The sequence below is a fragment of the Sciurus carolinensis genome, chromosome 3 (assembly GCF_902686445.1).
Source record: "Sciurus carolinensis chromosome 3, mSciCar1.2, whole genome shotgun sequence".
NCBI lineage: Eukaryota > Metazoa > Chordata > Mammalia > Rodentia > Sciuridae > Sciurus > Sciurus carolinensis.
This window is the reverse complement of record NC_062215.1, coordinates 176,053,840-176,068,977: the sequence shown is the minus strand read 5'-3', so window position 1 is coordinate 176,068,977 and position 15,138 is coordinate 176,053,840. Positions and strand designations below refer to the sequence as shown.

Below are 15,138 nucleotides of genomic sequence, written 5' to 3'. Positions count from 1 at the left end.
ATTCAGCTGTCCCACTCTCCACTTTCCCAGTCCTGGGAAACACCCTCCTGGACTCTAGGAATCTCACTCCGCTCAGACCCTCGTCTGAGTGGGACTGGATGGTGCCCTTTGTGACTGGCATAAAGCCCTCCAGGCTCACCCCGTTTCAGCCTGCCACGGGCTGTCCTGCGCTTCTGAGGCTGAAGGATGTTCGTTAAGGGCACGGCCCGCATTTTGCTTCTGCGTTTATTCACAGATGGGCACCTCTCGGCCACAGGGAGCCATGCTACTCTGAACCTGCTGTACGGAAATCTGAGGCCCTGCTTCTAATTCCTTCACAGGTTCCCACAGAAGTGGGATCCTTGGATGGAGGAGCACTTTTGACTCAGCCCTAAGCTAAATGTTATGAATGGCATGCCTGTTTTGCCTTGGCTGTATGGATCTTTACTATTTTACCTTGATTTGTTATATTTTACTATAGAAAGTTACTATATGAAATATTAGATGAAAATTGCAGTTATGTGTGACTGTGCAAAAAAACAAAGATGTAACCCTAAAAAAGGTGTAACCAATGAGAGACCCCCAAAATGGGGCGTGACCAATCAGAAGTAGCTTAGAGCAACCACACCCGACACCCACAAGGGCCATCCACCTTATCAAGCCTGGACAGACACAAGAAGAACTGGAAGAAGACAGACCAGAGAGCAGGGGACAGACAGAACGGTGGAGGGCTGAGGACACCAGAGGTCACCAGATGTCACCAGAGAGCTGAGACCCCTGGCAAGCTGAGCCAAGGACCAAACAAGAAGCCTGCCACCAGCCTCCACGTCCCCCCTGCGGTGAATTGTCTACATCAGATCGAATCCCAGTGAAGCCTGCCTAAAGACACGTCTCGTCTCGTGGTGAGCACTGGGATACGGGTGTGAGGCTAGAGTTTCCGAGAACCAGAGTCAGATCTAGTGGGTGGTTGTGTGCAGTGAATATACCAGCATTTTGAGAAACTACCTAACTCTCACATCTCATACTTTAACCACTAGTGACACTAAGGAAACCTCCCAGGTCCTCATCAGAGACTACTTCCGTGGGTGTGCCCAGGGCCTGCAAAGATCAAACTCACTTCTGGGACCCATCTACCTGTCCAAGGGAAACTGGGGTCAAGCTCAAGGGCAAGGCCTGTCTGCTGTTCAGAAGATCCATCCCCGGCCTCTTTGGCCTGAGACACTGACTCCACCCCTGACTGCTGCTCTGAGCAAAGGCGTGGACACCCAAGCAAACACACAGGCCATCCTCAAAGACACAGGCAAGGGCCACCAACCCCACCCTTTCCCACAAAATAGTCACCCTGAGAACATTTTCCTGGAGCCCCACCTGCCCAGGTCAAGCATGGAAAAAAGACAATGGAGTGGCCAGGAAGCCCAGCCACCCTTCCAGCATCATTTACTGTACCTATGGGTCTGGTGGCATCAGGAAGCCACAACCGGGCCAGTGGCCCAGGTGGTGTGCCCAGGCCTGCCCGCCTCAGCACCCAGCAGAGTGTGGACGGGCCGGCTCTCAGAAGCAAAGGGTACTGTGTCCCAGGAGGCAGCAGAGCAGAGGGGTGGTGGCCCTGGCAGCTCAGAGCAAAGCCCCTCACCAGAGGGAAGCTGCCCACCCCCACCCACCTGGAGAGGACACCTGGGGCCCCAAATGGGCTCCTGCCCCAGGCTGGCTCAGCCCCGCCCTGACACTGCCCCCAGCAGGAGGTTTTCCATTCTGGGCAGGACAGGTGGGGTGGCAGCCTAGGGCCTGGGAGGGACAAGAAGACTTTAAAAGACAGGCGGATTCCTGTTCTGACTTCAGCCCAGACATCCTGTGCTGGTACCCCGGTCTCCAGCCTGCCGCCCACCGCCATACCACAGACATGCAGGGAGCCTGGCTTCTGGTGCCGCTGCTGCTGGGCCTGAGGCTACAGCTGTCCCACGGTGTCATCCCAGGTAGGAGGTGCCCCAGCCCTTCTCCCCGCCCCACAGGCCGGTCCCCGGCTGACCTAGCCCCCACTCTCCCCTTGGCCAGTGGAGGAGGAGAATCCAGCCTTCTGGAACCAGAAGGCAGCCCAGGCCCTGGATGCCGCCAAGAAGCTACAGCCCATTCAGACCTCAGCCAGGAACCTCATTATCTTCCTGGGGGACGGTGAGTGCCCGGTGCTGGTCCACCCCCTGGTGCTCACGGGCCTGGCACCCAGGGCCACCGCTGGGTCCAGACCAGCCCTGGGGCTCAGACCTGACGGGATGTGCTCCTTAGGGATGGGCGTGCCCACAGTGACAGCCACCCGCATCCTAAAGGGGCAGAGGCAAGGCCAGCTGGGGCCGGAGACGCCCCTGGCCATGGACCACTTCCCATACATGGCTCTGTCCAAGGTGAGCACTGGGCCACCTGGGCAGGGGCTGGGGACTGAGGCCTCCTGGGCAGGGAAGGACCCCGGAGAGCTGGGACTAGTTAGGGGCCCAGGGCAGTGAGGACCAGCCACAGGCCTGGGCCCAGGACTGAACGTCTGCCCCAGAGCAAGAGGAGAGTGTCTCTGTCCCCAGACATACAACGTGGACAGACAGGTGCCAGACAGCGCCGGCACAGCCACGGCCTACCTGTGTGGGGTCAAGGGCAACTATGGAACCATCGGCTTGAGTGCAGCCGCCCGCCTTAGCCAATGCAACACGACGCGAGGCAACGAGGTCATCTCTGTGATGTACCGGGCCAAGAAAGCAGGTGGGTATGGGGCTGGCAGTGGGAACCGGGTAGGCCACAGGGCTCGTGTGGCCACCCTGAACTCTGCCACCTCCAGGGAAGTCCGTGGGAGTGGTGACCACCACCACAGTACAGCATGCCTCGCCAGCTGGCACCTATGCACACACGGTGAACCGCAACTGGTACTCAGATGCCAACATGCCAGCCTCAGCGCTGCAGGAGGGCTGCCAGGACATCGCCATGCAGCTCATCTCCAACATGGACATTGACGTGAGCTCAAAGGCCAGGGGTGTGGTGTCATCAAAGGGCAGGACCGGACTGGCCAGAGTCCAGGCATCTAACTGTCTGAACCCTGCGGCCTGCCTTGGCCTCTTGGGTAAAATGGAGTCCAGAAGGTACAGCCCAGGTCCTTCCACAGACCTGATGGGCAGCTGGGGGCTGCCTGTGAGGGGGGGCAGCAGGCCCTCAGCCCCAAGGCCACCTGCCCAGGTTCTCTGACTACAGGTGATCCTCGGAGGGGGCCGCAAGTTCATGTTTCCCAAGGGCACCCCAGACCCTGAATACCCAAGTGACACCACCCAAAATGGAACCAGGCTGGATGGACGCAACCTGGTGCAGGAGTGGCTGACAAAGCATCAGGTGAGGGGACTCAGACCAGGGCCAGGGCAGGGACCAGGGCAGGGCTGCAGGTCTCAGAGACGTGGGCTGAGTCTGGGCTCTTCCCTCCAGGGGGCCCAGTATGTGTGGAACCGCCAGCAGCTCCTTCAGGCATCCCAGGACCCCAGAGTGACGCACCTCATGGGTAACGACCCCGCTTCCTGCCCTGGCCCCCCTCAGACGCCCCCAGGGCAAGTGTGCGCATGTGTGCATGCCCCCCATCCAGCCAGCCCCTCATCACTGGCTCCCTTGTCCCTCAGGCCTCTTTGAGCCTGAACACTTGAAATATGAAATGGACCGAGACCCAGAGCAGGACCCCTCCCTGATGGAGATGACGGAGGTGGCCCTGCGCCTGCTGAGCAGGAACCCCCGCGGCTTCTACCTCTTCGTGGAAGGTGGGTGGAGTCACCTGGCCAGCTGGGGAGGGAGGGCCGGGCCAGGACCGGCTTCATACCCTCCCACTGGCCTCCCGCAGGGGGCCTCATCGACCAGGGGCACCACGCGGGAAGGGCGTACCAGGCTCTGACCGAGGCCGTCATGTTCGACTCTGCCATCGACAAGGCCGGCCAGCTCACCAGCCCGCAGGACACGCTCACCCTCGTCACCGCCGACCACTCCCACGTCTTCTCCTTCGGCGGATACACGCTGCGGGGCACCTCCATCTTCGGTAGGCTGGGCACGGTGGCAGGCGCTGCTGCATCGGTGACGAGGCAGACGCCTCACTCGCTTTCCTCACCTGTCAGTGGCACAATGACAGCACCTGCCTCGCAGGGTTCTCCTGGGGAGTTAGCTGGTGTCCAGGCAGAAGGTGCAGCGCGGCACACAGGGCGACCTTGGGTCGAGGACGGTCCCGAGCACAGGTGCCACCTGTCCCCACAGGGTTGGCCCCGTTCAAGGCCGAGGACGGCAAGGCTTACACGTCCATCCTGTACGGCAACGGCCCCGGCTACGTGCTCAACTCGGGCAACCGACCCGACGTCACCGAGCTTGAGAGCGGTGAGTGTGGCCAGGGAGATGGCGTCTTCTTGGGGACACAGGTGGAGGGGGACCTGGAGGGTGGGGAGGGGGAAGGCCGCGGTCCCTCTACGCCTCTTCCTGCCAGGCAACCCCACCTACAAGCAGCAGGCGGCGGTGCCCCTGTCGTCGGAGACGCACGGGGGCGAGGACGTGGCGGTGTTCGCGCGCGGCCCGCAGGCGCACCTGGTGCACGGCGTGCAGGAGCAGAACTACCTGGCGCACGTCATGGCCTTCGCCGCCTGCCTGGAGCCCTACCAGGCCTGCGACCTGGCGCCCCCTGCCGGCCAGAACGGCAGCGTCCTGGACTCGGGCCCTGCAGCTGCCCGTCAGTTGTTATCCCTCCTGTTGCTGCTGCTGCTGCTGTTGGGGGCGGTCTCTCTGTCCTGACCATCCGGGTCTGCCGGGCCCCACCCAGGAACGTTGCCGCTGGCTTCTTTCACCAACTGCACAATGTCCTACACCCCCACCTCCAGAGGGACTCCGCAGGTTGTCAATCCTGACACCCCCACTTGGACTCTTACCCACAGACCACACGGGGATAAGTCAGACTCAGACCAGGCAGCTCTGCCCATCTCGGCCCTGGACCCTCCATGGGCCGTCAGTAGGGTACCTGCAAGGCTGACACACTGACACCCACAGCCTTCCTGGGCTTGCTCTTGGACTCCAACCTGCTCAAATCCTAGGAAAGGGGGACCCTCCTGTGCCAATACCTTGGGGAGGACCAAACTAGGCACCAGGCATCCTTCCTCCACAGGGCCAGGACTCTGCCACACCCAGTGTGCTGCCTTCCTTGGCTCCAGACTCCAGCACTGGGGTACCAAAGACCCAGACGTGCCTGGAGCCAGGAGAGATCGCCCCTCGCTGAGCCACCTTCACACCCAAGCCAACTTCAGATGGGGCCGCGGCACCACGGCTTACATGGGACGCATACATGGGGCAGGTGCTGTGACTCAGCCCCTTGGGGCTCCCCTGCTCCCCAGGTCAAATCCCCAAGGGAGATGAAGGAGCAGCCATTTCTCTGCCTTCCTGGGGCCTCCATCCCCTGGGAGAGAAAAAGCAATAAACTGTTATACAACACAATGCCAGTAGTACTTTCTAGAAAGATGGGCCATGACAGTGTGGGGCCCAGAGCGCACGTGGAAGGACGGTTGTGACGGACAGCCAGGGCGTGGAACCTGTGACAGGGCCACCAGTCCTGGCCACAGTGAGGGCCTGAGTAATGCTGAGGCCTGGGATGCCACAGCACGCAGGCCCGGCCACGGCCACCCCACTCTTTCTATCAGGGGGAAAGTCCAGGCAAGGTCCCAGTCCATGCCCAAGCCCAGCCCCTGAGCATGGGTGGAAAAGGGGGGCAGAGACAATCGCTGGCGGCTGACAGCACCTGAGTCCCATCAGAGAGGAAGTCTAGAGCAGAGCAAGCTGGGGAGCCAGGACTGAGCCCTAAGCTGAGCCAGGGCCCCAGCTACAGGGAGATGTGGAGGGCATCCCCTGCACCACCTGGCGCCCACCCTGCACCCAGGGCAGCCTGACCTTGGCTTTGCTGGCTGCTGAGAAGTGCTCGTGTACAAAGAGAGCACCAAGTGCCATGCCAAAGTGGCCGTTGGCCTGGCCCAGGGAGACTCGGGCCAGCTCCTGGCGCTTGTCACTGCCCTCCATCTCTCGGGCTAGCTCATGCAGGGACTCCAGGAATGATGGGGAAGATGGGTGCTCACTCAGGTCCACCACCACACGCCACGGCGGGTAGTTGTGCAGGATCCTGGAGGACAGATGAAACGGGGGTGTCCAGACGCACAGGCAGGTGGGCCACCCCAGGCAACCACCTGCCCCACCAGTGTCCCCACATAGGGGCTGGACCTAGTCTCCACCCTGCCCTCCAAGGAGGGCTGAGGGGTCAGTCCTGCTAAGCAGGGCCTCAGCCTGAAGGGATCCGAGCCCCAGTCTCACGGCAGGACACACTCCTGCTGCTGACCAGTCCCGAACCTGAGGGGTCACAGCCAGCACCATTTCCTGACTTGCCTTGGGGTGGGACCTGGGCACTAAGGCCTCACTGTCTGCCACAGCGGGGCCTTGATGGACCTCTCTTCCTCCCCAGGGAGGCCAGAGGCCACCGAGACTGTCCCCAAGCTGGCCCTGGGCCAGCAGAACTGCAGCCACACCGTCCCTGGGAGGCATCTGCACCACCTGCCCCGGCATCCCCAGGTGAGGCCTGCAGCTCAGCAAGCTCCCAGCCTGCCCAGGCTCACAGGGAGGGGAGCGCAGCACCTGAACCCAGGACCTGCACTCCTGCTCTGCTGCTCCCCACCTGCCTCCCCAGTGGCTTCCCACACAGGTGCAGGTGCGGGTGAAGGTCGGGGTGGACCCAGGCTGCAGGGAGGCAGCCAGGATGGAGGCTGGGGAACTGGGGTACAGCCCCGTGGGCCTTGTGCAGCCCCACCTGTGTGGTGTGGAGCGGATGAGCTGGGACACCTGCTGCATGTAGTCTGTGGCCAGCAGCACCACCTCCTCATCCTCTGAGAAGTCCTCCTGGAAGATCTGGTCCAGCAGCCACTTCCACTGCAGCTGTGGGCAGAGGTGGGGACCACAGGGCACAAGGGGCAGGAAGTGGTGACAGGAAGACCGGGAGTCCAGGTCTATGCATCCTGGGGAGTGCAATCAGAGTCCCTTGTTCAGACCCCACACCTGCCTGCACACCAGTTCTGGGCCACACTCATATGAAGACAAATTTTCTGCCTCTGTCCCAGTGTCCCCTTGTACTTATCTCTGAGATTGCCTGAAGCCATCATACTGACAGTCATCTTGGAGAGAGACCAGGGTTGACCCAGCCCTGCCATGCTCCCTCCCCTAGACTCCAGCTGCAGGATCTCCTGGGCCTTCTGCTCCACGGCATCGGCCCCAACAGGCTGCGCAACCCCTCCATGAGCACCCTGTGTGCAGCCAGGATCTGCACCAGGACAGGGGCCTCCTCAAGCTGGGGACAGGCCCAGCCCAGACCCAGGACCAGAGGGACCCCAGCCTTCCCGCAGCCCCATCCCATGCCCAGGCACCTCCTCACTCTACCCGTCCTGAGCTAGGTGCACAGTCCTCTGTGGCAACCTGAGCCCATCCTGATGATTCTGGGGACACTATGTCCTGAAGTGGAAATCCACGTGCCCGATCGCCCAGACACTGAATTAACACCCAAATGTCCCAAGAGAGGGCCTGCCAGGCATGCAGGGGCACAAGCCCCAGGCCCTTGCACTGGACCTCCTCCCTCCACCCACAGAAGCCGGCCCAGGCCCCATGCCAGCCAGGGCCTTCGCTTCCCCCACGGGAGGGGCGCACTGGGAGGTGGGTTCCTGGCCAGCCACAGCCACAGCGCGACTGTCGCCCAGCCCCTGGTCCCCGCTCCCTCCGTGTCCCGCCTTCCTGCGGAACCGCCATTCCTCGGGAAGTTACCCGCGCCCTCCTCACGCTCTGCCGGGTCGCGCTCCTGGCCGTGGGACGCGCACGGCCTCCGGCCACCGGTCGCACCCGGACATAGCGCGAGGAGCCCCGCCGTCCAGGCTGACGGTGAGCGCGACAGGGCGGCGGCGCTGTCCGCCTGCGCCCGGAGCAGCAGCCGCAGGAGGGCCCGGCGCACCGCCCGCCCGGGGCCCAGTCCCGGGGTCCTCGGTGACCTCAGCGTGGGCCGCGGCTCCCCCCGCTCCGCCTCGGCACATCCAGGCCCCACGGGAAGAAGGCGCGCACCTTGCGCTGTGTCGCCCCTGGGTCACGGTGAGCGTGTCCCCGGGATGGCGTGTCCTGCCGCCAGCCGCCGCGCGCCAACCAGGGAAGTCCTGGCACCGGCAGGTACTGGCGTCCAGGTGGGCTGTTCGTCCAAGTCCTGGGCAAAGCCGCCTGTCTACCGTCCTTCATGAGCCTTCTGCAGGGCCTCCTCAGGGGTGCTTCTTCCTGCACCCCCAGAATCTTGCAGACTGAGTCTCCGGTGCCCTTACTCTTTGAGTCCTTTGAGGTCCCTTCCCAGAAAAAAAAAAAAAAAAAAAAAAAAAAAAAAAAGGGAAGGCACGGGTATCTTTTGCTAGGTGGTGGGATACTCTTTCCTGTTCCCACCGAGAAACCTGGCAGTTTTCTGTGAATCGGGACGTCTGCATGCGCCCCCTGGTGGGTGCCGTGGGCCAGAGCGAGGCCCCGCCACAACGACTTTGAAGAATGTGAGATGGAATGAGACTCAGTGTGTGCCCAGCCCTTGGACTTTGGGACTTTGGTGAGAGACCTTTCGGGCGTTCCAGAACTTGTCTCTTTGTTCTAAAGGTCAGAAATCCCGCAAGGTTGACCTGAGTCCCCACCGCAGCTGTATGACAAAGAGTTGTTGTTCCCATTTCATAGATGAGGGGTTGAGGCTTGGAGAGCTTAGGTTCCAAGGACACCCAGAAGGTGTGTGTGGGGTGTAAACATGAGTTCAGGCCCCAAACTGTCTTAATTTCTTTCTTTTCAATCAGTATTTCTTGAAACTCAGCTGCTTGTGTATCACCTTACTGACTGTTTTCCTCAACCACATACTGCCTGTGGCATTAATAACTTTCATTAAATATACTCAGATTTTTCTTAAAATAATTATAAAGGGAAACTTGTAACTACCAAAAAAGGGACACCATCATCTCCAGCCATGATAGTAGGTAACTATGTATTTCAAGCAAACAAACAGAAAGTGACATTGATTCTCCTAGGTCCTAGTCTGCCAGGGAAGAGTCCACAGTGTGCTTCATCTTCGTTAGAAGGGAAATGGTAAACTTAAGGTCTGTTTTGGTCAGTTTTACGTTACTATAACAAAATACCTGAGACCTGGTCATACATAAAGAATAGAGGTTTAAGGACTGGAGATATAGCTCAGTTGGTAGAGTGCTTGCCTCACAAGCACAAGGCCCTGGGTTCAAATCCCCAGCACTGCAAAAATAAATAAGTAAAATAGAGTTTCATCTAGTTCATGGTTCTGGAGGCTGGGGAATTTGATATCTGGTCTTCTTTTTTTTTTTTTTTTTTTCGCTATAGAATCTCTTGGTGAAGGCAAGGGAGTGTGCAAGCTCAGGTTTCTCTTTCCCTTATTAAGTCACTAATCTCATCACAGGGAACCCATCCTCATGATCTCATCTAAATAATTCTCTTCCAAAGGTCCCCACCTCAAAATATCTCCAACATGTGAATTTAGGGATTAATCTTCAAACACATGAACTTTTAGAGGACACAGTCAAAGGAGAGATCATGATAATGAAGACATTTCAGAGCCAGTTGTTTCTCCCCTTTTCAGTATCAGAAGGGTAAGAAGAGACTCAAAAGGTCATTTTCTCATTGAGAAGTTCAGTGCCATTTAGTATCCTGTGTGGCTAGCAGCAAAAACACTCCCCATTCTGCCCAAAATAATCTGGAGGACCACACCTTGAAAATATATGTATGTCAGGCAATTTTGCATTGCTGTGACCAAAATAGCTGACCAGAACAACTTAGAGGAGGAAAATTTTACTTGGTTCACAATATCAGAGATCTAAGTTCATAGATGGCTGACACCGTTGCTGTGAGACCAAGGTGAGGCAGGTCATGCAGGAAGGGTGCAGCTGAGGGGACTGTGCCCCTCACGGCAGCCAGGAAGCAGAGAGAGAGGGAGCGGGAAGAGGCTGCAGGAACCATGGACCCTTCCAGGGCACAACCTAGTGGCCCACCTCCTCAGCCACACCCCCAGGCCTACAGTTAACACCGTCAGTCCATTTAGACTTGGATGGACTGAGTAGGTTAAAGCTCTCGCAATCCAGTCATTCACCTCTGAACACTCCTGCATGATACAGGAGATTTGGGGGACACCTCATATCCAAATCGTAACAATATGCACATCACATTTTGGGAAATGCTGGTTGAGATGAAAGTGGGAAAACTATCAGGAACAGAATTTTCTAATCTGGAATAAGCTGTACCCTTGGACCCTTTTTCACATATCCTTCTTTTTAAAATATGCCAAACATTAAGCACAGTGCAGAAAACTAAAGGTATAACATAAAGAATAATGATGAATTCAGACCCCCAAGTAACCACCACCCAAATCAAGAAATAGACCCTAGGCAGAAACCTGTACCCCTCCCTGTACCTTCCTTTTTGACCACCCCATCCTTACCTTCAGCACCAAAGGAATTCACTTATTTTTGTTTTTTGTTTTTTTATAGTTGAAAGGAAAAACCTTTCGCAAGTTAAATTGAACAGAATTTCACCAAGGAAAAATGTTACCTAAATCTGGCAACCTGCAAAACCAGAGCAAATTCTGAGGATTCTGTTGGGCCGGCAATGTGGTCAGAAAGAGAAGTGTCTGGACAGAGAGAAGTGAGGAACAGACAGCATGGTTACTTGCAGCTGGGCCTGGGCATTGCCTTCTCTGAAAGAGAGGTGCTCCTGCAAGTGACTGATGCTCAGCTGCTGTTACCAGCTCAGGCTGGGCCGTCCCATCAGGGTTTCAGTGACTCTAAGCTACTAAGCGGGGCTGCAGCTCCTGACATGAGGACTCCAGTACAGAGGCACCGTGGGCCAATCCAGTTTAAGATTTTGCCCCTTTGGGTCTCTCTAGATGAAGTGTGACCAACCCTAGGCTTCAGGAATGCTCTTGGTCAGCATCTGCCAAGACATGGATTTGGAAGCCTCCTAAAGGCCCAGGTGATAAAGGCTTGGTCCCCAGCTTGGTGCTACCGAAAGGTGGTGACTTTTTCCCCCCTTTTATCATCCTGGAGATGGAACTCGGGACTTCACACATGCGAGGCAAGCACTCTACCACTGAGCTACATCCACAGCCTGTGGATGGAACCATCAAGAGGTGGATACTGGTCTTCAGGTCTTGAGGGAGTGTCCTTGAAGGGGACAGTAGGGTGTTGGCCCTGTTCTCTTTTTAATTTTTTTTTTTTTATATTATGGAATAAACCCACAGGCACATCACACTGAGCTACATCCCCAGCTCTTTTTATTTTTGGGACAGGATCTTGCTAAGTTGCTGAGGATCTCTCTCAGTTGCTGAGGCTGGTCTTGAACTTGGGATCCTCCTGTCTCAGCATACCATAGTGCTGGGATTATAGGTGTGCACCACACCCAGCCTGGCCCGTGGTCCCTTTCTCTTTGTCTCTCTCCTTTGCCTCCTGGCCATGGGCTAGGCAGTTGGCTCTGCTGCCACAGGGCTGAGGCAGAGAGGTCTACTGGTCATGGACAGAGTCGTTTCAAATTCTGAGCCAAGAGAAACCTTTCTCTTCCTAATTTGATTCTCCCAACACTCTGTTACAGTGACGGAAACCTGACTAATACACCACCCTCTGGGGTCTTGGCTCTTAATGCACATTCAAAGGTTAAGGTGTCCTCCTTGTTGTGCATTTATTGAAAGTGTTAACACTCAGTCAGAGAGCCCATTCAGCATTCACTGAAGACTGCACACAGGCATTTAGGATGTTCTGAAAGGATACAGCACAGCAAAGGGACATCATGGTACCATCAGGAGAATAATAACAGCAGACCAAAGTGCCCACCTTCACAAAAGCCCACAGCCTGAGCTGATTAAAATCGAGGAGTCCAGGTTTTAGGTGATACAGGCAGCTCAATAACATTTAAATCCATTTAGTCATTGTTCCTGTTTGGAGAGTGATGGCAATTAAAGGCCATAGCTTGTCATCAAATGGTCTGACTCAAAGAGGTGCCCATTTTTGCTGTTAAGTACTAATGACCTAGAAGAGCATGAAGATGGAATACCTTGGAGAGGGCAAGGCTGCCACCATAAAAATGGAAGGAAAGGCTGGCCTAGCCCCCACTCGCCCCTTGGCCAGTGGAGGAGGAGAATCCAGCCTTCTGGAACCAGAAGGCAGCCCAGGCCCTGGATGCCGCCAAGAAGCTACAGCCCATTCAGACCTCAGCCAGGAACCTCATTATCTTCCTGGGGGACGGTGAGTGCCCAGGGCTGGTCCACCCCCTGGTGCTCACGGGCCTGGCACCCAGGGCCACCGCTGGGTCCAGACCAGCCCTGGGGCTCAGACCTGACGGGGATGTGCTCCTTAGGGATGGGCGTGCCCACAGTGACAGCCACCCGCATCCTAAAGGGGCAGAGGCAAGGCCAGCTGGGGCCGGAGACGCCCCTGGCCATGGACCACTTCCCATACATGGCTCTGTCCAAGGTGAGCACTGGGCCACCTGGGCAGGGGCTGGGGACTGAGGCCTCCTGGGCAGGGAAGGACCCCGGAGAGCTGGGACTAGTTAGGGGCCCAGGGCAGTGAGGACCAGCCACAGGCCTGGGCCCAGGACTGAACGTCTGCCCCAGAGCAAGAGGAGAGTGTCTCTGTCCCCAGACATACAACGTGGACAGACAGGTGCCAGACAGCGCCGGCACAGCCACGGCCTACCTGTGTGGGGTCAAGGGCAACTATGGAACCATCGGCTTGAGTGCAGCCGCCCGCTTTGGCCAATGCAACACGACGCGAGGCAACGAGGTCATCTCTGTGATGTACCGGGCCAAGAAAGCAGGTGGGTATGGGGCTGGCAGTGGGAACCGGGTAGGCCACAGGGCTCGTGTGGCCACCCTGACATCTGCCACCTCTAGGGAAGTCCGTGGGAGTAGTGACCACAACCTCAGTGCAGCATGCCTCGCCAGCTGGCACCTATGCACACACGGTGAACCGCAACTGGTACTCAGATGCCAACATGCAGCCTCAGCGCTGCAGGAGGGCTGCCAGGACATTGCCACGCAGCTCATCTCCAACATGGACATTGACATGCGGCACAAAGGGTTCCTATCCAACCAGAAAGCGTGCAATTATGACAAGAGCACACAGGCACCCACCGAGGGTGGCCCTTGAATGGCCCATGAGTGGGGCAGCACACCACGAGGTTTGAGGATCCTCCCAGGGTTATGGGCTTGACAAACCAAGTGCCGATTAGAAACTGTTTAAGTGATTTAAAAAAGCCACCAGTAGGGCTGGGGATATGGCTCCGTTGGTAGAGTGCTTTCCTTATAAGCACAAGGCCCTGGGTTCAATCCTCAGCACTGCAAAAAAAAAAAAAAAAAAAAAAAAAAAAACCCACCAGTATTTTTCCATAACTTGTATCATTTTGTCTATTCTATGATGAATAATGGAGTGCCAAACTTTACTAGCAATGTTTCCTACAGTGCTAGGGAATGAACCCAAGGTCTTGCAGATGTCAGGCAAGCCTTCTGAGCCACAGCCTGCAGGAGTGCAGAACCCTTGCGAGTGAAGTTTTAAGAACTCAGCAAGGACCAGGTGCTTCAAGAGTCCAGGCTTTTCACTTTGGGTTTACACCTTCTGACATACTACTATCCAATATACTATTTGGATACCTACCACGTTTTTGTTGTTGTTGTTTTAATTTTGATTCATTGTACACAAATGGGGTACAACTATCATTTCTCAGGTTGTATACCTACCATGTTTTATTAAATAGACCCCCTAGGGGGTTGTCTTGATCAGTCTTATGGAGATCATCAAAGTATGATCTCCAGTAGAATTTCGGTACAGGCTGACAGCAGGAAAATCTGCCAAAGCATTTCCTTGTGTTTTGTTAACTCTTGTTCTGCTCGATGTTGGGTTAGCAGTTTTCTGAACCAATTAGTTTCCTCATAAGAGTGCTATGAATTCAGTCAGGTGCAGTGTTGTAGGCTTGTAATCCCAGCAACTTGGGAGGCTGAGGCAGGAGGATCATAAGTTCCAGACCAGGTCAGCCTTAGCAACTTAGTGAGGCCCTAAGTAAATAAGCCCGACAGTATCTCAAAAAAAAAAAAAAAGAGGACTGAGGTATAGCTCTGTGGTAAAGAAGCACCTGGTTTCAATCTCCAGGATCAATAAATAAGAAAAGAAAGAAGGAAGGATGGAAGGGAGGAAGAGAGGGAAGGAGGGAGAGAAGGAAGGAGGGAGGGAGGGAGACAGAGTCCTGGGAATTCTCAGCCAGTCCCTTGGTACAATCTAAAATTATCAGCAACTTAACATTTGTCAGGGTCCTTTCCACGAGTGTCCTTGAAAACAAAGCACTTTAGGCTGATAGTTGCTCTGGAAAGTACCAGAGTGAATTAACCATCTGTGGATGAGGAAATTCAGTTCTTTCTGTTGCCACATTTGAAGCTCATGACTCAACCTATGACGATGGCGTTCGGACGGTTAGCTCTCTGTGAATCGTACATTTTTCTGTGCTGGGGACTGAACCCAGGACCTTGCACACACTGGGTAGCACTCTGCCGCTGAGCGATAGCCCAGTGCTTTTTACTTTTTATTTATTCTTTTGAGACAGGGTCTCGCTACGTTTCGCAGGCTGGCCTTGAGCTCCTGCCTGCGCCTTGTAGTGGCTGAGCTCACCCGAGCGCCCGCCCTTCGGGGCACTTGACCCGGGGGGTGGTCAATTTCCTGCACTCCTGAAACGATCACTGTGAGCGGGCCACTTACCCAAACTGACAATCCGAAGACTCCGAGGGCAAATGGAGAAAGTCACGCAGTTGTGGGGTCGCCCGCCTGGCCCGACTCCGCGTCCGGGGGGCGCTGCTGCCGCCTCAGCAGCTCCGAGGGGCGGCGCCGGGGGTTACTCGCCCCAGGACACGGACCCGAGGCCGGGGGCTGAAGGCTCGCGAGACACCGTCCTCTCCTGGCGTGTGGCAGTGGGTCACCTCCTTCATGCAGAGGGACAGGGGGCCTGGCGCCGCGCTGCGGGGACCCTGCGGCGGCCTCGGGGGCGCAGCGGCAGGGTGGGCCTGTCTGGCTCGTGCCGCGGGCCAGC

At 56.6% G+C, this 15,138-nt stretch overlaps 2 protein-coding genes across 2 annotated transcripts; one reads left to right on the top strand and one right to left on the bottom strand.

Annotated features, from left to right (window-relative positions):
• The first annotated feature begins 1,879 nt into the window (after positions 1-1,879).
• On the top strand, positions 1,880-5,414 carry LOC124980167 (intestinal-type alkaline phosphatase-like). The gene is made up of 11 exons (XM_047545457.1): positions 1,880-1,952; positions 2,032-2,148; positions 2,260-2,375; positions 2,547-2,721; positions 2,798-2,970; positions 3,205-3,339; positions 3,430-3,502; positions 3,618-3,752; positions 3,833-4,024; positions 4,237-4,353; positions 4,460-5,414. The coding sequence occupies exons 1-11, from the start codon at positions 1,880-1,882 to the stop codon at positions 4,759-4,761; spliced, it is 1,608 nt and encodes a 535-aa protein (XP_047401413.1). The 3' UTR covers positions 4,762-5,414.
• On the bottom strand, positions 5,264-8,209 carry LOC124979548 (endothelin-converting enzyme-like 1). Its single transcript, XM_047543909.1, has 4 exons — positions 8,101-8,209; positions 6,809-7,013; positions 5,905-6,130; positions 5,264-5,416 (listed from the first exon to the last, which is right to left on the bottom strand). The coding sequence occupies exons 2-4, from the start codon at positions 6,847-6,849 to the stop codon at positions 5,264-5,266; spliced, it is 420 nt and encodes a 139-aa protein (XP_047399865.1). The 5' UTR covers positions 6,850-7,013; positions 8,101-8,209.
• Between the last annotated feature and the right edge of the window lie 6,929 nt (positions 8,210-15,138).

Coding starts and splice junctions, on each gene's coding strand:
- LOC124980167 (XM_047545457.1), top strand. CDS start 1,880: ATGCAGGGAGCCTGGCTTCTGGTGCCGCTGCTGCTGGGCCTGAGGCTA. Junction 2,722..2,797: donor GTACCGGGCCAAGAAAGCAG/GTGGGTATGGGG, acceptor TGCCACCTCCAG/GGAAGTCCGTGGGAGTGGTG. Junction 3,340..3,429: donor AGTGGCTGACAAAGCATCAG/GTGAGGGGACTC, acceptor TCTTCCCTCCAG/GGGGCCCAGTATGTGTGGAA.
- LOC124979548 (XM_047543909.1), bottom strand. CDS start 6,849: ATGCAGCAGGTGTCCCAGCTCATCCGCTCCACACCACACAG. Junction 6,131..6,808: donor ATCCGCTCCACACCACACAG/GTGGGGCTGCAC, acceptor TCTGTCCTCCAG/GATCCTGCACAACTACCCGC. Junction 5,417..5,904: donor CAGCAGCCAGCAAAGCCAAG/GTCAGGCTGCCC, acceptor TTTCTCTCCCAG/GGGATGGAGGCCCCAGGAAG.